Source organism: Girardinichthys multiradiatus, chromosome 21, assembly GCF_021462225.1.
Source record: "Girardinichthys multiradiatus isolate DD_20200921_A chromosome 21, DD_fGirMul_XY1, whole genome shotgun sequence".
NCBI classification, from domain to species: domain Eukaryota; kingdom Metazoa; phylum Chordata; class Actinopteri; order Cyprinodontiformes; family Goodeidae; genus Girardinichthys; species Girardinichthys multiradiatus.
In genome coordinates, this window is record NC_061813.1 from 966,760 (window position 1) to 984,952 (window position 18,193).

The 18,193-nt window shown below is 39.8% G+C and overlaps 1 protein-coding gene across 9 annotated transcripts in view; it reads left to right on the plus strand.

The window, feature by feature from the left end:
- arhgef4 (Rho guanine nucleotide exchange factor (GEF) 4) overlaps positions 1 to 16,151 on the plus strand; it is a 60,657-nt gene extending 44,506 nt beyond the window's left edge. For 5 of the 9 annotated variants that reach the window (XM_047349342.1, XM_047349348.1, XM_047349347.1 and 2 more), the window contains 9 exons: positions 2,247 to 2,426; positions 2,672 to 2,872; positions 3,656 to 3,835; positions 3,929 to 4,161; positions 6,832 to 6,961; positions 7,065 to 7,196; positions 11,231 to 11,474; positions 12,008 to 12,085; positions 14,992 to 16,151. In XM_047349342.1, the coding sequence (XP_047205298.1) occupies positions 2,247 to 2,426; positions 2,672 to 2,872; positions 3,656 to 3,835; positions 3,929 to 4,161; positions 6,832 to 6,961; positions 7,065 to 7,196; positions 11,231 to 11,474; positions 12,008 to 12,085; positions 14,992 to 15,146 (1,533 nt within the window). In that variant the 3' untranslated portion in view covers positions 15,147 to 16,151. Of the gene's footprint in view, positions 1 to 2,246; positions 2,427 to 2,671; positions 2,873 to 3,655; positions 3,836 to 3,928; positions 4,162 to 6,831; positions 6,962 to 7,064; positions 7,197 to 11,230; positions 11,475 to 12,007; positions 12,086 to 14,991 lie in introns of those variants that run through there. The other 4 variants (XM_047349343.1, XM_047349344.1, XM_047349345.1 and 1 more) reach the window with 4 other exon arrangements.
- The last annotated feature ends 2,042 nt before the right edge of the window (positions 16,152 to 18,193 follow it).

Below are 18,193 nucleotides of genomic sequence, written 5' to 3' on the forward strand. Positions count from 1 at the left end.
ATGTTGGAAGTTCTAATAATGACAGAGGGCCACATCTTTCTTCTATATTTTAACAGAAAAAAAGACCAAGAAGGTTCTTTAAAATCTGTTATTTCTTCTTTTTTTTCAAAGAAGAGAGTAAAAAGGTTGTTGTACTGTCTATTGTTGCTAAACTGTATCTAATCTACACAAGGTTAAACTCGTAAATAAAGGCTCTAATCAGTGTTGTGTCAGGTCTTAACAAGAACTAATTTTAAATTCAATTCATTTTAGGTTAAAATGAATTCATTCATGTTCATTGTTCACCAGCTAAACATTCTGAACTAAGTTCACAGCTTCAACATGAACTTATACAATTTTGTCTGAAATAAAGATCTATATAAATCTGTATATAGGTCATGATGTCACAAATAACCAATCTAGCATTTATAACTTAGCATAAATCTGTTTTATTCTCTCCTGCCGTCCTGTTGCTCACAGAGAAACTCCTTTATAGTGTCTGTTGCTTTTCCCATTAATTAAATGTATTTCACTTTATATAACACCAATTCACAACAAGTCTCAAAGCACTTAAAAAAATATGTGTACAGAAATATCTAGTCCAATTAATCCAATCATACAGATGGATTGAAAGTGAATTACATACATTCCAATTTTATCCTAGTTATTAAACACCACAGTCAAGTTCAGTTTTCTTTCTAAGCAAACCCAACAGATTGCATCAAGTCACTGAACTCGATGCAATCACCCTTCCGGGTTGAGCATGTAGCGACGGTGGAGAAAAGAACGGGAGTTCTGAGCCAGAATCTGGCTCAGGGTGAGCGCCATCTGCTGATTAGAAAGCAACATGAGTAAAGGTTTGACTGACTGTTAATGCACTGTCAGAAACCAGTAATACTGAATAACCGCCAGATTCCTAAAGTAGGAGGTGTCTAGAAAACAAAGGCAGAAGCACGCACTCGTTGCACATTTCTAAACCATTCTGCACTCCAAAAATTAAAAAAAAATATATATTCAGGCGGCCTTTCTGTAAGTTTGGCCGTAATAGATTTAAAGCATCTCATTGTTCTGCTTTAATAAAATCCTGACTATGTTCAAGCACATTAGCTCACAAGCTTCAGTCATCTCAATTAATTAATTGGTATTTTAGCTTACCTGAAAATGAAGGGGAAAAGAATGCAGCTGAGGCTTCCCTGCTCGCCTGCGCTGAGCCTGCATCTCCTGCCCATGATATCAGGGTGCAAAACAACCCTCAGTGTAACCTGTTAGTTTTAAGGTTTGGGGTTTAAACCTTCAGTTAATAGCCAGCCACATGTATAAAGCAAAGCTAAGTCAAGTTTAAGTTTGAAGTGATGAGCGACACATAGGCGAACATTACCAGTATGGATCCTCACATAGACAGAAAAAATGAACTGCATCTCTGCTGCTTGTGCACACAAGCAGTTTACCTTAAGGGAAAGATACGCTTTGATTCACCCCTGGTGCTCTGGACTTTCTAGAAAGTATTTTTAAGAAGACCAGGTCTAGGGTACTGACACCTTTTAGTAAATTCATCAGTTGTCCACATGAATGAGCCAAATGCCTTCTGGAGGAAGGCTTGAATGTGGGACAGGACAACTATGGAGCTATTTGGTCACAATGACAAGAAGAATACTAGGAACAAAGATGGGACTTTGAAACATTAGAACACTGTAACAGCTGTCAAGCAAGGCAGCATCATGCTGTGAAGCTTCTTTGTTGCCAGTGGCACCAGTCCCTGGTAATGTTAGCAAGTTTAACCAGCCATATGGTTGAACCATAGACACAACTAGGTTTCCCCCCAGGAAAATGCTCCCCAAACATGCATTCTAACTAAAAACCATATCACAGAAGTCCATTTAGCTCTGTGAGCATTTACAAAGTATCGGTTGGGGTATATTGGAGCCTGAATGTATCATTTTGTCCTGGTATTAGATAAAATACACAAACATTTTAACTTGCGAAACTTCCAACCATGGATAGATAGAAAATAATAAATAGATGTCTGAAATAGAGAAAGCCAACCAATCAGCACGTCATATGGTACCCCAGAAACCTTCAAAGCAGCCCTGATAGCAACTCCAATATTTCTATGCTCCGATTGTGAGAGAATCATAAGAAAATGTTTGGTTGTCATTCTGTTGGACAGCCTCACTCAACGCTGATGTTGGCTCTCATGAAGTCATTTTATCTAGCTGTCATAAAATTATTTCAAATGTAGTCACAGTGTCTCTGTTGTGAATCTTCAGCTGATCAGTGCTGGCAGCGTGGTGTATGCTGAGGCCCTGTGGGACCATGTTACCATGGACATCCAGGAACTAGGCTTCAAGGCAGGTGATGTCATCGAAGTGATTGATGCCACAAACAAGGAGTGGTGGTGGGGCCGCATCATGGACAGCGAGGGCTGGTTTCCTGCCAGCTTTGTACGGGTGAGGGAACCTCTACTGGCAGAACCACTAACTGTATATGGATCATATTTCATTGTTTAAGTATGAATTGCTGTTGATGTTGTGCTACAAACCAATACATATGGATGTTTTCACTTTTTATTTTGTCTTTATTGTAATTATTTTCCATAAAGTCCTTGCTTTTTGATCATGCCTGATACAAAGACAAGTACATACAGAGAGTTGTATATTTTGTTCACTGAGGATTTTATCTGTGATCTCTGAAGCTGCGTGTGAATCAGGATGAACCTATGGAGCAATTTTCAACCCATCTGGAGGAGTCCCAATTTGGAGATCGGGACCGAGCCGATTTGGGTTTGTTATTAGGACCCGGGTTACCCTGCAAAGAACAGATGAGAGCCAACGTCATCAATGAAATCATGAGCACAGAGCGAGACTACATCAAGCACCTGAAAGACATCTGTGAGGTCTGGAACCAAACTTACGTCAGTTACTGTTGGATTCACACTCATCTCATTTGTTGTTTCTGTACCTCTGCCAAGGAGGTTCTGTTGTTGTCAGAGTTGGTTTGTCCATCTGTTTGCAAAATATCTAAAAGGTATGGACAGATTTGGATGAAAATTTGAGAGCTTTTCTAGTTTGATAATACACTAACTTCTTAAAGTAGAAACCCTGAGCTCAGCAAAGCCATGTTAGCTTATTGATTTCACAGATGAGTTTTTTTTTTCTTCTTGGTTGTTTCGCCATAGTTTAATGATCAAAGAAAATCATCATTTTAAAAAGAGTAAAAGAGTATTAATCATGTCAAATAAATGTGTTCTAGGGTTTTTAACAGTTATCTTGTGTAAAAAAAAAATGGTTCAATGGTATAAAATACTTGGTTTTCTGAGTTTTGGTTTAATTTTTTGTTTGAGTATAAAGGTTCTACATCATTAGTGATGAGAAATGGTTTTATCGTGCAAAAAAAAAAAAAAAAACTGAAAATAAATGAAAACCCAGTATTTTTAAAATGTTTACATGATTTTTACTCCCTTCAGAAGTACAACACCACTTGGTTAGCAGCAATGGGCTCCAAGTCAAGCATGCGTTCCAGCCATAAAACAAATAGGTTTTTTTAATAACACTAAGCTTGTAATCGTGTAGTTTTATTTCTTTTTTCTTTTGCCAAATAGTGTTTTTTACTTTGCATTTTCTGACCAACAAACTGAATCCCATTCAGCAATCTCTGATCTTCATTTTGTTTCTCTCAGGGTTACATTAAGCAGTGCCGTAAGAGGACAGACATGTTCAGTGAAGAGCAGCTTCGAACCATCTTTGGGAACATTGAAGAGATCTACAGATTCCAGAGAAAGTTCTTGAAGGGCCTGGAGAAAAGGTTTAACAAGGAGGAGCCCCATCTTAGTGAGATAGGCTGTTGTTTCCTGGAACAAGTAAGATATTTGTTCTGATTTACTTTAAAAGCAGGTTTAGATCTCTTCTAACTTCTCACCTCCAATCATTTTCTTCATGTCTTTGATATCCAGCAAACAGATTTCCAGATTTATTCAGAGTATTGTAACAACCATCCCAATGCCTGCATCCAAATCTCCAAGCTGATGAAAGTCAACAAGTACGTGTTTTTCTTTGAGGCCTGTCGGTTGCTCCAGAAGATGATTGATATTTCTTTAGACGGCTTCCTACTCACTCCAGTGCAGAAGATCTGCAAGTATCCATTACAGCTGGCTGAGCTCCTCAAATACACCAACCCTCAGCACAGGTGACTGCAGTCTGGCTTTAGCTGCTGCTTATCAGGAGTCATTATCCCTGATTACGTTGTTGACTGATCTTAAACAGCAAAGCCAACATTTACCATAACACATGAAAATACATTTTATCATGTGTGCCATAAGAAACGGCTAAGAACGCTGTATCACTGAACAATGGTAATGGAGCAATGGTCTGAAGGTTCTTGGTAACCTACGTATTGAAGAACACTCCTATTTGTGGGAAAATATTTATTAGAGATGCACTGATCTGAGATTTTGTGGCATATCTGATCTGCATTTTGTGCAGCTCTGACCTACAAGTATCAATTTTATCTCATTCTGATTCCTCTTTGAGAACCAAAGTAACAAAATATTAATGCTGCTTCTTTCCGGGGAAATAAAAAATTGAACTGGTATAGCATGAAATATGCATAACAAAATAAAACAGCAGTTTTCTCAAAGGCAATCCAAAGTTAAAGAGCTGCTTCTGTCTGCATCACTCCAGGTCTATAAATACAGTAAAAACCTCCAGGTCCTGGGATGAAAGTATTCCTGTATGAAACTAAACCGAAAACTATTACACCATATTCCCTTCACAAGATACATAACATACGTAACTCACTATTATATTGTGAGAGAGAGCAGTCAGTGTTACACAGCTCTGTAGTTACACCAGTTTCACTTTTATTTGATCTTCTTTCTGTCGTAACAACTTCCACACTGAAAAGCGTTGTTGACAGTGCTACCTGGTAGTACTTATTGTGATGCATTCAATGACAGGAAAAAGATTTTTGGTTTCCGGTCAATCAGTTACAGATTAGAGCCATTAAAGCTTCCATTCACTGGCTGATTGTTAATACTTAGGTTACATTTGAGGCAGATTAAAAGCAGCATATAAATTTATATAATATAATATAATATAATATAATATAATATAATATACATCTCAAAATCACAATATTGACACTTCAATTGAAACTGAATAATTATATTGGACCGGCTTAAAGAAAAGAAAACAGCATAAAACATGAAATCTAAGTTCCATCTTAAGAGACATTATGAAGCAAACTGTGAAGGAAAGTTTAGGGTATAATTAGATGATTAAACATCAAACGTGACCAAAACTTCTATTAGTGTCTCTCTCTCTCTCAAATTTAAACACAAAGGTATTGCTTATCAGTCAGTGAACTAAATACCCGACTTATGGCTAGTGAAAGTTTGGAGAGGAATGTACTCCAAGTGAGCCACCTCTGGTCCGTCAGCTTGGCCACCACCACACCCATCTTGGATGTTGTTGAGGGGAATATCCCAAGCAGCTGCTGATAAGCTAAGAAGGTCTCCCTCAGACTGTCTGATGGCTTCTGTTCTGAAACGGGGCTCTGAATGTCTCACTGGATCTGAAACAGAATCAACTATTTTCTCAAGGTTATCAACTGTGTTATTTTACAACAAACTAGAATGTATTCAAAGTATATAATCCCTGTATGAAGTTAGAAGTACTCATGATTACACTATGGATCATTTCTAAAGGTTACTAAGTGATAAACTATCAGAAGATGATGATTTATCTAACAATAAATCATATTTCACTTGCATCTAAATGACCTTCTATAATAAAAGCTTTAGTGTCATAAACAATTCTCAAGATCATCCGCTGCATAACAGATCATTTCAGCTCAGTTTAAAGTCAAATTAAAGCTCTCTAAAAGTCTTGGTCAGAGTGTAAAATGTGTAAAAAGTTCAATCTCACCACAACTAGAATGCGGGTATAGTAACCAAGCGCTAGTAAAATAGTTTATATTTAATTCATGTTTCCTTTGTTGTAATGCTTCCTGCTAAAGCCTTACTGTTGGAAAGCCACTCTATCAATGACCAGGCGGTATGATGGAGTAGGATGGCATCTCCATTGCTGGAAAAGCAAGACCACCTGGAAAACAATAAACAGAGCAGGACCCAAAGCTCAACTGTGAGAACAAAAAGTCGGAGAAAAACCCCCAAACCAAAAACCAAACACCCCTAATCATAACACCTTCATATTAGATTTTGAGAGAAGCATAACTTTTCTTATTTTTTGTGGTAGGTATATATATTTCTAATAACCTGTATTAGTGTTTCTAAACATGCTTGTGATCATTATAAGTACAGAGTTTGCTTTAGAGCAATGACTTGACTAAATGATTATATTCCTGTGCATTTTCGTATTGATTTTAAGATTATTTTAATCACATTTAAAATTTTAAATGGCTTGGCACCCAATTATTTAACTGTTCTTCTTAACTTTTATAATCTAAGAAGAGCCCTGAGATCTTCTAGCCAGATGGCCAAATTAAGGCGCAGAGGGGTTTTGCTGTGTCCCAATCTCTGGAAGAAACTGCCCTTGAGATCCGGAAGGCTGTGTCTGTTCAGTCGTTTAAATCCCTCCTGAAAATCGAGTTAAGAAACTCAAGTTCAGTTTGAGTCCATCAGCACAGTTTGGTTCAGATGATTCTATATTTTAGTCTTAATTCTATTTTATTGTATATGTCAGTTTTTTGGTTTTATGTCTGTCTTCTGTAGTTATATCATTTGTATTTAACTTTATGTGAAGAACTTTGGTCAACATGAAGTGTTGTTGTTAAATGTGCTTTATAAATAAAATTGACATTGACATGTATTTTTGAATGTTCATCCTGGATCTTCAGGGACTACAAGGATGTGGAGGCAGCCCTAAATGCCATGAAAAATGTTGCCAGGCTGATCAATGAGAGGAAACGGCGCCTTGAGAACATTGACAAAATTGCCCAGTGGCAGAGTTCTATAGAAGACTGGGAGGTTTGAAGTGATACATTGTTCTGAAATCTGTTGTTTCATTCTGCAAAATGCAATTGTAGCAAAAGCAAGTAGAAGCAGTATGAGTCTGTTCTTATCCATACAGGGTGAAGATGTTCTGGTCAGAAGCTCTGAACTTATCTTTTCTGGGGAGATGACCAAGCTGTCCCAGCCACAGACTAAGAGCCAGCAGAGAATGTTTTTTCTCTTCGACCATCAGATAGTTTATTGCAAAAAGGTACTTTAGTAGTTTACCTCTTCTTAACATGGTTTGAAAGTTATAACAACAATATTATCATTTTTATTTTTACACCATACTGTTAAATGCATGGGTTCAGGGTAAACATGCACTTCCAAAAGACAGGTGAATACATAACCAGAATGGTGATAGGTTATAACTGTACTGCCCAAAGTATGCAGTCCCCCATCCACGTAATTGAAAGAAGTTGTTCCATAAACCTAGGTGTATAAAATCAAACACCTAGCCATGCAGACTGTTTCTACCAACATTTGTGAAAGAATAGGTCGCTCTCAGGAGCTCAGTGAGTTCCAGCATGGTACTGTGATCGGATGCCACCTGTGCAACAAGTCCAGTGATTAAATTTCCTCGCTCCTAAATATTCCACAGTCAACTGTCAGAAAGTGGAAGCGATTGGGAATTCATTCAATTCAATTCAAAAATACTTTATTAATCCCAAAGGGAAATTAAATGTTGTTATAGCTCATTATGAAGGTTTCTTCAAAGAGCCGTTGTAGATGCTGATGGCTGTGGGCAGGAAGGATCTCCTGTAGCGTTCGTCTTACAGCAGATCTGAAGAAGCCTCTGACTGAAGACACTCTGTTGTTGTAGGACAGTCTCATGAAGAGGATGCTCAGGGTTCTCCATAATGTTCTTCATTTTATGAAGAATCCTTCTTTGCACAATGATCTCCAGAGGTTCCAGAGGAGTCCCCAGAACAGAGCCAGCCTTTTTTATCAGCTTGTTGAGCTTTTTTAAGTCCCTGGTTCTGATGCTGCTTCCCCAGCAGATGATGGCAGAAGAGATCAAACTCTCCACAACAGACTTATAGAAGATATGCAGCATCTTGCTGGAAACACCAAAGGACCTAAGTTTCCTCAAGAAGTACAGTCTGCTCTGTCCCTTCTTGTAGATGGCTTCACAGTTGCATCTCCACTCTAGTCTGTTGTCCAGGTGAACACCGAGGTATTTATACTCCTCCACCACCTCCAATTCTTCTCCCATGATATAAATAGTTTTTGACTTATTCCTGTTCCTCTTAAAATCTACAATCATGTCCTTTGATTTATTCACGTTTAAGATGAGATGATTGTTTCCACACCATGCCACAAAGCGGTCCACCACCTTCCTGTACTCTTGACCATCTCTGATCCACCCCACGACTGCAGAATCATCTGAGTATTTCTGTAGATGACAGGAGTCTGTCTTGTACTGGAAGTCTGAGGTGTACAGAGTGAAAAGGAATGGTGAGAGTACCGTCCCCTGTGGTGCTCCTGTGCTGCTGACTACCTGGTTAGATACACAACCCTTCAGTCTCACAAACTGTGGTCTGTTTGTCAGGTAGTCTTTGATCCAGGAGTTTGTTGAGGCCTCCACCTGAGTCTTCTGGAGTTTCTGACAAAGCAAATCAAGTTGGATTGTATTAAATGTTCTGGAGAAATCAAAGAACATGATCCTCACAGTGCTGCTGGCTTTGTCCAGATGACAGTGGGTTTGTTGAAGCAGGTGTATGATGGCATCTTCAACTCCAACTCCACAGCGATAAGCAAACTGAAGGAGGTCCTGATGTTTTAGTGTTTGCTTACTCAGGTGGGCCAACAGGAGTCTCTCTAGGACCTTCATGATGTGAGATGTCAGGGCAACAGGTCTATAGTCATTGAGGACTGATGGGTGAGTTTTCTTTGGTACCGGAACAAGACAGGACGTAGAGACCTTAAGGACTCTAGGGCTGACATGATCTGGACCTGCAGCCTTATTCCTATTCAGTCTCTCCAGTTGTCTCTTTACCTGACTTCTTGAAACACACAGGTGGAAGGGGGAAGCAAAGGAAGCATCAGCATCTTCTGATATGGTTGAAGGCAAATATGTAGAAGCAGAAGGGTCTAGGGCAGAGGTGGAAGATAAAAAATGTGAGGTGTTACTGGACAGCTGTGGGTCCTATGGGTCAAAGGAAGGTGGAATGTCTGTTTGGCTGTGAGCAGGAGAGGAGGATGCGAAGCTTGTTTCTGAACTGAACCTATTGAAGAATGTGTTCAGTTCATTGGCTCTGTCCAGACCTCCATCAGTCTGATCTTCTTTCTGCTTGAAGCCCGTGATCTTCTTCATCCCTGTCTAAACATCTCTGATATTGTTTTGCTGGAGCTTGCTCTCCAGCTTCTTCTTGTACACCTCCTTGCTGTCTCTTATCTTGACTTTAAATTGCTTCTGTAAACTCTCTGTCTCCCTCTCTGAAGGCTCTTTTTTTCTTGTTAAGCAGGTCCTTCAGGTCACTGGTGATCCAAGGTTTGTTATTGGGGAAGCATCTCACGGTTCTGGTGGGGATGATGTTATCCACACAGAAGTTTATATAGTCGGTTACACACTCAGTCATGGCATTGATGTCCTCTCCATGTGGCTGGCACAGTGCGTCCCAGTCTGTAGCCTCAAAGCAACCTTGCAGAGCTTCTTCAGCTTCCTGTGACCATTTTCTCACAGTCCTCTTTATTACAGGTTGCCTCTGAACAAGGGGCTTATATTTCGAGCAGAGAAAAACAAGATTGTGATCTGATTTCCCTAGACGAGGTCTTGCTGTAGAGATGTATGAGTCCTTGACATTTGCATAAAACAAATCCAACGTTTTGTTTTCTCTGGTAGAGCAGCTGATAAACTGTTGAAACGTTGGAAGTGTAGCAGAGAGTGAAGCATGGTTAAAATCACCAGAAATTGCCACAAAAGCATTGGGGTTTTGTATCTGTAGCTTAGCAACAACTGAGCTGATGGCATCACATGCAGTGTCAGCAACAGCGGAAGGTGGAACGTAAACTGTTGCCAAAATAACACTGGTGAACTCTCTGGGTGAATAATATGGACAAAAACTTACTGCCAACAGTTCAATATCTGGACTGCAGAGATGACACTTGACAGTGTCATGTACTGGATGACACCATCTGTTGTTCACAAGTACTGCCAGTCCACCTCCTTTACATTTGCCGCTCCTCTTTAAATCTCTGTCAGCTCGTATGGTTAAAAAGCCCGGCAGAGATACGCTGGAGTCGGGGATATGATCCTGCAGCCATGTCTCAGTAAAACACATAATACTGCATGCCTGGTACTCTGGCTGGGTCCTTTGTAGGGCTTGGAGTTCATCCAACTGGTTTCCCAACGATCTCACATTGCCCATCAAAATCGACGGAAGAGATGGTTTGAACAACAATGACTTAGCCGTGAAGTGGTAGGACACATAAACTGACAGATGCTGGTCACCAACTTTCTTCAGAGTCAATTGCTACAGACCTCCCAACTTGACGTGGCCTTCAGATGAGGTCTTTATATCAGAGTTTAAAAGTACAAGTTATTCAAAGAATTTAAGTTATTCAAAATTTTCATGGTTAATGTTTGGCATAATTTTGCTGTTGCTTATGTATAATGCCATAATAATTGTATACATTTATAATGTTTATAATTGCCCTCTGTTTTACATAGTGTGGTGGTTGCCCGTTGGGCTTGTTTTCATAGAGCTGGTTGCTTGTTTTTCTCGCAGGATCTGGCAACTCTGGTTTGTGTTTATTTCATGCAAGAGTGATTTATCTGTCAAAATAGGGCGAAAGTTCCCCCACCAATTGGTGACGCAGTTGATTAAACAGTGACATTTAGTGGTTTTGGTTAATAATGATAAATTATTAATGATAAATAACTAATTGTAATTATTAAAAACTTTGAGCCCATAATCACATCACCAGATGACATCTCTGAGTTCTATTCGTAAGCAACAATTTTTGGTTGAGAAAACAATTTTCCTGAATTATGATTTTTTTGATAAATATTCATCAATCAATAATCATAATCATCACAAATGTAACATAGGGCAAAGTGTATAATCTATAGAAGGTGAGCATTAAGTCGTTGGCAGCAGCAGCTTGGCCAATGTCCCCCCCAGGAAGGGGCCAGCCAGGCCAGATGTAGCTTCTAGGAAGCAAAAAAACAGAGAGAGAACATAGCAGAACATTCTCACTTCTATCAACATTTTTTTGCTAAACAGTTCATTGTCATTTTAGGATCTCTTGCGCAGGGACATACTGTATTACAAGGGACGCATGGATATGGATCTAATGGAGGTGATAGATTTGGAAGATGGCAAGGAAAAAGATTTTAATATTACCGTGAAGAATGCACTAAGGCTTCGGGCAAGGAGAGGTGATGAAGTCCACCTCCTGTGTACCAAGAAACCTGAACAGAAACAGCGCTGGATCCGAGCTTTTGCTGATGAGAGAAAGCAGGTCCATCATGACCGTGAGACAGGTTTGATAGTTTATGCCAATGCCTATATTGTTTAAAAAGATTGAAATTCAGACAAATTCCAGGTTTCTAACTTTACATATTCATACCGTCTGAACTTTTTCCCATTTTGTCATGTTACAAATACAAAGGCCGGTGTGTTTTACTGGACATTTATGTATAAACCAACACAAAGTAGAGCAAATTGTGAAGTGGAAGGAAAATAGAAAAAAAAGGGTACATAGTCAAACCTTTAAATATTTTATTGAACCCCTGTTCGCTGCCTTTGTTGTTGTCCTGCAAGATGTCAACCCCTTCTACTCCACAATTAACAACATTGTTATTATCGACTTAAATGCAATTATTATTGCATTGTTTATAAGTCTTTTTTATCTTCTTCTCAGTTTCTTTTTGTCTGCCTTAAAAACAAATGAAGACCAGTTTTCTGGGGACAGTTATGCTGCAATACTGAAACTCACTTTCTGTTCATTAATACTCGATAAATATGGTGTTCAGCATGGACATTTGTTTTTCACAGAAACCTTTTTCCTTTTTAGGCTTCTCTCTCACTGAAGTCCAGAAGAAACAAGCCATGCTGAATGCGTTCAAAAGCCATCCAGCTGGGAAACCCAAAGGTAGACATTTAGGAGCCTTTGAGTGAAAATATCTTTAGTTTCAATTAGATTTCATGTACTGTAGTTGCATCTAACCAAGGAATCTAGTTCATCACAGTGATTTTATCAACACAGATTATGGCCACCAAGTCCAAAACAGCATTATTATACATTCTTACTTATAAAATTAATGCTCTGTACTATCACTGTCACTAATAGCCAAATTTGGACATACTTTGTCCACATGTAGACTATTAATAAGCACCCTCACGTTTATGAAGAGTTTGGTGGTGCCAGAGGACATGAGTGTTGGACCCACAGGTGGATATAAAGTGTTAGTAATAGTTGTTTTATGTATCAGTGCAGGAGCAGTAAGTGAAAAAAGTGGAGAGAGAAGACATTATGGAGGCATTCAAGACCATCAGCAGCACTAGACAGAGGGTGTATTCACACCTGCCACGTTTGGTCCGCTTGGGGGATGTCGTAATGAGTCTAATACCTGCACCCATCAGGGTCAGATGTCATAAGGCTTATGGAGTCTTTGCTTCATTCTAAACAGAAACAGTACCATGGACAGCAGCATTCCCAGCAGAGCATGGTACTTCTTAGACTGGATTTGGTGGTTGGTGAGGATGCTACACCTTAGAAATTGGTTGAGTCAGGTGGAGTCCCAAAGATGTTCAAAAATAGGTCAGAATTATATTTTTTTTACAATAAATGTCTGGTCTTATAAAATAGGACCATGACTGGTTGATGCCTAACGGTCTACAGGTCCTTCTCAAAAAATTAGCATATTGTGATAAAGTTAATTATTTTCTATAATGTAATGATGAAAATTTAACATTCATATATTTTAGATTCATTGCGCACTAACTGAAATATTTCAGGTCTTTTATTGTCTTAATACGGATGATTTTGGCATACAACTCATGAAAACCCAAAATTCCTATCTCACAAAATTAGCATATTTCATCCGACCAATAAAATAAAAGTGTTTTTAATACAAAAAACGTCAACCTTCAAATAATCATGTACAGTTATGCACTCAATACTTGGTCGGGAATCCTTTTGCAGAAATGACTGCTTCAATGCGGCGTGGCATGGAGGCAATCAGCCTGTGGCACTGCTGAGGTCTTATGGAGGCCCAGGATGCTTCGATAGCGGCCTTTAGCTCATCCAGAGTGTTGGGTCTTGAGTCTCTCAACGTTCTCTTCACAATATCCCACAGATTCTCTATGGGGTTCAGGTCAGGAGAGTTGGCAGGCCAATTGAGCACAGTGATACCATGGTCAGTAAACCATTTACCAGTGGTTTTGGCACTGTGAGCAGGTGCCAGGTCGTGCTGAAAAATGAAATCTTCATCTCCATAAAGCTTTTCAGCAGATGGAAGCATGAAGTGCTCCAAAATCTCCTGATAGCTAGCTGCATTGACCCTGCCCTTGATAAAACACAGTGGACCAACACCAGCAGCTGACACGGCACCCCAGACCATCACTGACTGTGGGTACTTGACACTGGACTTCTGGCATTTTGGCATTTCCTTCTCCCCAGTCTTCCTCCAGACTCTGGCACCTTGATTTCCGAATGACATGCAGAATTTGCTTTCATCCGAAAAAAGTACTTTGGACCACTGAGCAACAGTCCAGTGCTGCTTCTCTGTAGCCCAGGTCAGGCGCTTCTGCCGCTGTTTCTGGTTCAAAAGTGGCTTGACCTGGGGAATGCGGCACCTGTAGCCCATTTCCTGCACACGCCTGTGCACGGTGGCTCTGGATGTTTCTACTCCAGACTCAGTCCACTGCTTCCGCAGGTCCCCCAAGGTCTGGAATTGGCCCTTCTCCACAATCTTCCTCAGGGTCCGGTCACCTCTTCTCGTTGTGCAGCGTTTTCTGCCACACTTTTTCCTTCCCACAGACTTCCCACTGAGGTGCCTTGATACAGCACTCTGGGAACAGCCTATTCGTTCAGAAATTTATTTCTGTGTCTTACCCTCTTGCTTGAGGGTGTCAATAGTGGCCTTCTGGACAGCAGTCAGGTCGGCAGTCTTACCCATGATTGGGGTTTTGAGTGATGAACCAGGCTGGGAGTTTTAAAGGCCTCAGGAATCTTTTGCAGGTGTTTAGAGTTAACTCGTTGATTCAGATGATTAGGTTCATAGCTCGTTTAGAGACCCTTTTAATGATATGCTAATTTTGTGAGATAGGAATTTTGGGTTTCATGAGCTGTATGCCAAAATCATCCGTATTAAGACAATAAAAGACCTGAAATATTTCAGTTAGTGTGCAATGAATCTAAAATATATGAATGTTAAATTTTCATCATGACATTATGGAAAATAATGAACTTTATCACAATATGCTAATATTTTGAGAAGGACCTGTATTTCAGTCACCCCAGGTTTTCAAGCTACTTCCAGGGAAAACTGGAAAACTTGCTCCCATCATTCTGGTTTTCCTCTTTGTGCTCTTTAATCTTCAGCTGCCCTGTTTTTATCTAGATGAATGATTAAATTTTTTTCCTGGAAGGTATTTGGCCACATCTGAACAGCCATCCAAGGAAAATGATATACTCTTTGATTAAGTTGAGAATTCTAAGTGTAAGCTGACAAACTAGAGAAAGCTACATGGTCACTCATTGGTAGTGATTGTTTTATGAAACTGTTTTTTCTCCCCCACAGTCTATCTGTCTGTTTTTAATACATACATCGCCCGGTTGTGGGTCTAGTTCCTGTGTCCCATGGTCAATGTTCTGAAGGCGCAATCCATTCTTTCCAACATATTGCACGTTGTTAAATGATGGCCTTGTTTGTGTCTAAAGTGATTTGAAAATTTGAAAATCACTCTTTAAATATTATTATTTTTGTTGGAACAAAAGTAGTAATCTCAGTAGTAGATTTTGTCCCCAATAAAATGTGTTTATTTCCTTGTCAGCAGTGACCAGACCATACTGCGACTTTCTCCTGCGTCAGAAACATCCATCCCTGCCCACTGCTCTGCCCCAGCAGCAGGTCTTCATGCTGGCCGAGCCCAAGCGCAAAACCACCTTCTGGCATAACATTGGGAGACTGACACCTTTCAAGAAATAAAAACCAAACCAGGAAGAGGAAGCTAACTGGTGGAGAAAGAGAAGAACTCTCTGCTCGTGCCTGCATAGACCCTTTTAATTATTCCTCTCTTTTCTTTCCTATGTATAACCTTTCCTGGATAGTTTATGGACTGGAATACATAAAGTGGACTATAATGAGGAGATTATTTTTCAAAGCACTTTATTGGTTGGATAACAATCAGACATGGGAATGGTCTCCTGGAGATGCTGGGTTAAACAGGGAGAGGGAACTCTGGCCTGATGTACTTCTGCTCCGTAAAACCAGTACCGACTGGTATTAGTTCTATTGTACTACTGCAAATTAGTGTAGGACTCCTGGCTGAGCTGCCTCTGTGAAAATGTTGCCTGTCAGCAAAACTGTGTTATTTATCTCCACTGCTCTGTGGTTTGGTTTTATGATTTAACAATTTGCCAACTTCTCATTGTGTGAAATGGTGCTTGTTTTGCGTCTGCTTTAAAAAAGGGAAAATTTGTTGGAGAATAAAATTCTTTGTGTTTTTCTCTTTTCTAATGTATAATTTCAGAATCATTGCAAGCGAGTTTTAAATGTTCTGTGGACTCTGTCTGTAGTTTTGGTTTTGAAATTCTGCTCCTGACATTTAATCCAGCCCAACGGAGATTGTGAGGAACCAGCAACAAATTCTTTCATTCTGATCCCGGACTTCTCCTCATGCCTCCAACATCAATGCAATCAAACCAGCTACTCTATTTTCTCTCCTTATGTCATTTTATGTTGTTTTACACAGTGCCATCTGAGATGTGACACGCATAGATATGATCAAACAATACTGTGAATGTGTCTCATTCTTTTATCTACCAGTGCTTCTAGTATCCAGTGTTCCTGCTCTGTATGTATGGTCTGTAGTAGAACCTCATCTCAGACCAGTGCAGCCCAGTGGCAGCAGTAATATGAGTGCATTCAGTGAAATGTACAACTTCTACGTTATGTTCAAATGTTATATAATATTAAACATTCCTTAGCTGAGAAATGGGTCATTCTTAAACATTTGGAACCATGATTACAGCTTTATTATCACCTAAGTTTATTTTCCATCTTTCCTTTTTTACAAGACTCTCAGATATTGCTGGTGTTAACATTTAAAGCTTTATGACATATTCCAGGCTTCTCCTGTTGGTAATTATGACAAAATGACATTATGATCATGTGAATCCTCAACCTCTGCACTATGGGATCAGTTTTAAAGCCAGACTTTACAGTGTGTGATGGATGTATTTTAAACTAAGACTTTGGCGTAATGAAATTATGACCTGTCTAAAATGTCCTCTTGAGGCATGACAGCTGCTGGAATGGACTCTGGGACCCAGAACAGGACAAAGCAGGTGCAGAAACCATTTCTGAGGATTTCAACATCAGTGTTCATCATTAGAAGTTCAGCTTTTATTTACCAAACGGAGGGCAAACAAATGCGTCTTTAGTGAGAAGCTCCACTCTTGGTGCTCCAGTGATGGCCTCGGCCTGCTGTAGGGTTCAGGTTCTCATGTTAGAGTGGATGAAGAAAAGAATCACACTGATGCACTGTATTGTGATTACAGGTTTGTGAATAAAGCTTGCAAAGAAAATTCTAGTGTTACTAATCCTAGATGAATTCACTAAAGTTGAATCCATTGCCCTGCGATGGACTGGCGACCTGTCCAGGGTGTACTCTGCTTCTCGCCCGTAGACTACTGGAGATGGGCACCAGCTCCCCACGAACCACTATGGAAGAAGTCGTATAGAAGATGAATGAAACGCTCTGACCAGTCTAGAATGAATATTGTCCTAGATTCTGGTGTGTTTCTGTCAAGGATTATTGGTTGCTTGCGGGACCAAACACATACAGGAGTCTGGAAGCAGCATGATGAGCAGAATGATTTAATGAAAGTAACAGCAAACTTAGAGAAGGACCTAGACACAGAGCATGGCTGAGTAGAAGGCGGTCAAAAGATGCAAGGACATAGCTGAGTCCAAATAAGGGGGAGATCTGAGGGAGGAAAGAGGGAATGAACAGGATCTGACAGAGAGACACAGCAGCAATTATTCAAAATGTACATAGATATGAACTAATAACCTAATCTTCAATGCTTGAACTAAAAAGAAGCAACTAGGGAACATCACGGGTGAAGATACTGAGATAATAAACTAAAACTCAGCACAAGTGAATCATGACAGCTTCAGCTATAGGAACATGTTTCCAGGAACCGGGCTCTCACCCCACACCTTCACTTATTTTGAAACACCAACCGGAAACAGAACCATGTACTGCACCATTCCCAGCAAAGCATGGTACTTCATAGACTATCATGACCCTTCCAGACTGGATTTGGTGGTGGGTGAGGATGCTACACCTTACAAATTAGTTGAGTAAGGTGGAGTCTCATAAATGTTTAAAAATAGGTCATAAATATAACTTTTCCAATAAATGTCTGCTCTTATAAAATAGGACCATGACTGGTTGATACCTAATGGTCTATTTCAATTCAATTCAATTCAATTCTATTCAGTTTATTTATATAGCGCCAATTCACAACACATGTCGTCTCAAGGTTCTTCACAACAGTCAGGTTCATACATTCCAATTAATCCTAATCATTGAACAGTTCAGTCAGATTCAGTTATTTATTCAAATTGGATAAAAAGTTTTTCTATCTAAGGAAACCCAGCAGATTGCATCCAGTCAGTGACTTGCAGCATTCCCTCCTCCTGGATGAGCATGTAGAGACAGTGGACAGTCACTGGTGTTGACTTTGCAGCAATCCCTCATACTGAGCATGCATGTAGCGACAGTGGAGAGGAAAAACTTCCTTTTAACAGGAAGAAACCTCCAGCAGAACCAGAACCAGGCTCAGTGTGAGCGGCCATCTGTCACGACCGACTGGAGGTTTGAGAGAACAGAGCAGAGACACAAAGAGAACAAAGAATCACTGATCCAGCAGTACTTTCTATTGGAAGAAAAAGTAAATGTTAATGGATGTAGCTCCTTTAGTCGTTTCATCTAGAAAGAAAGAACAGATAAACTCTGAGCCAGT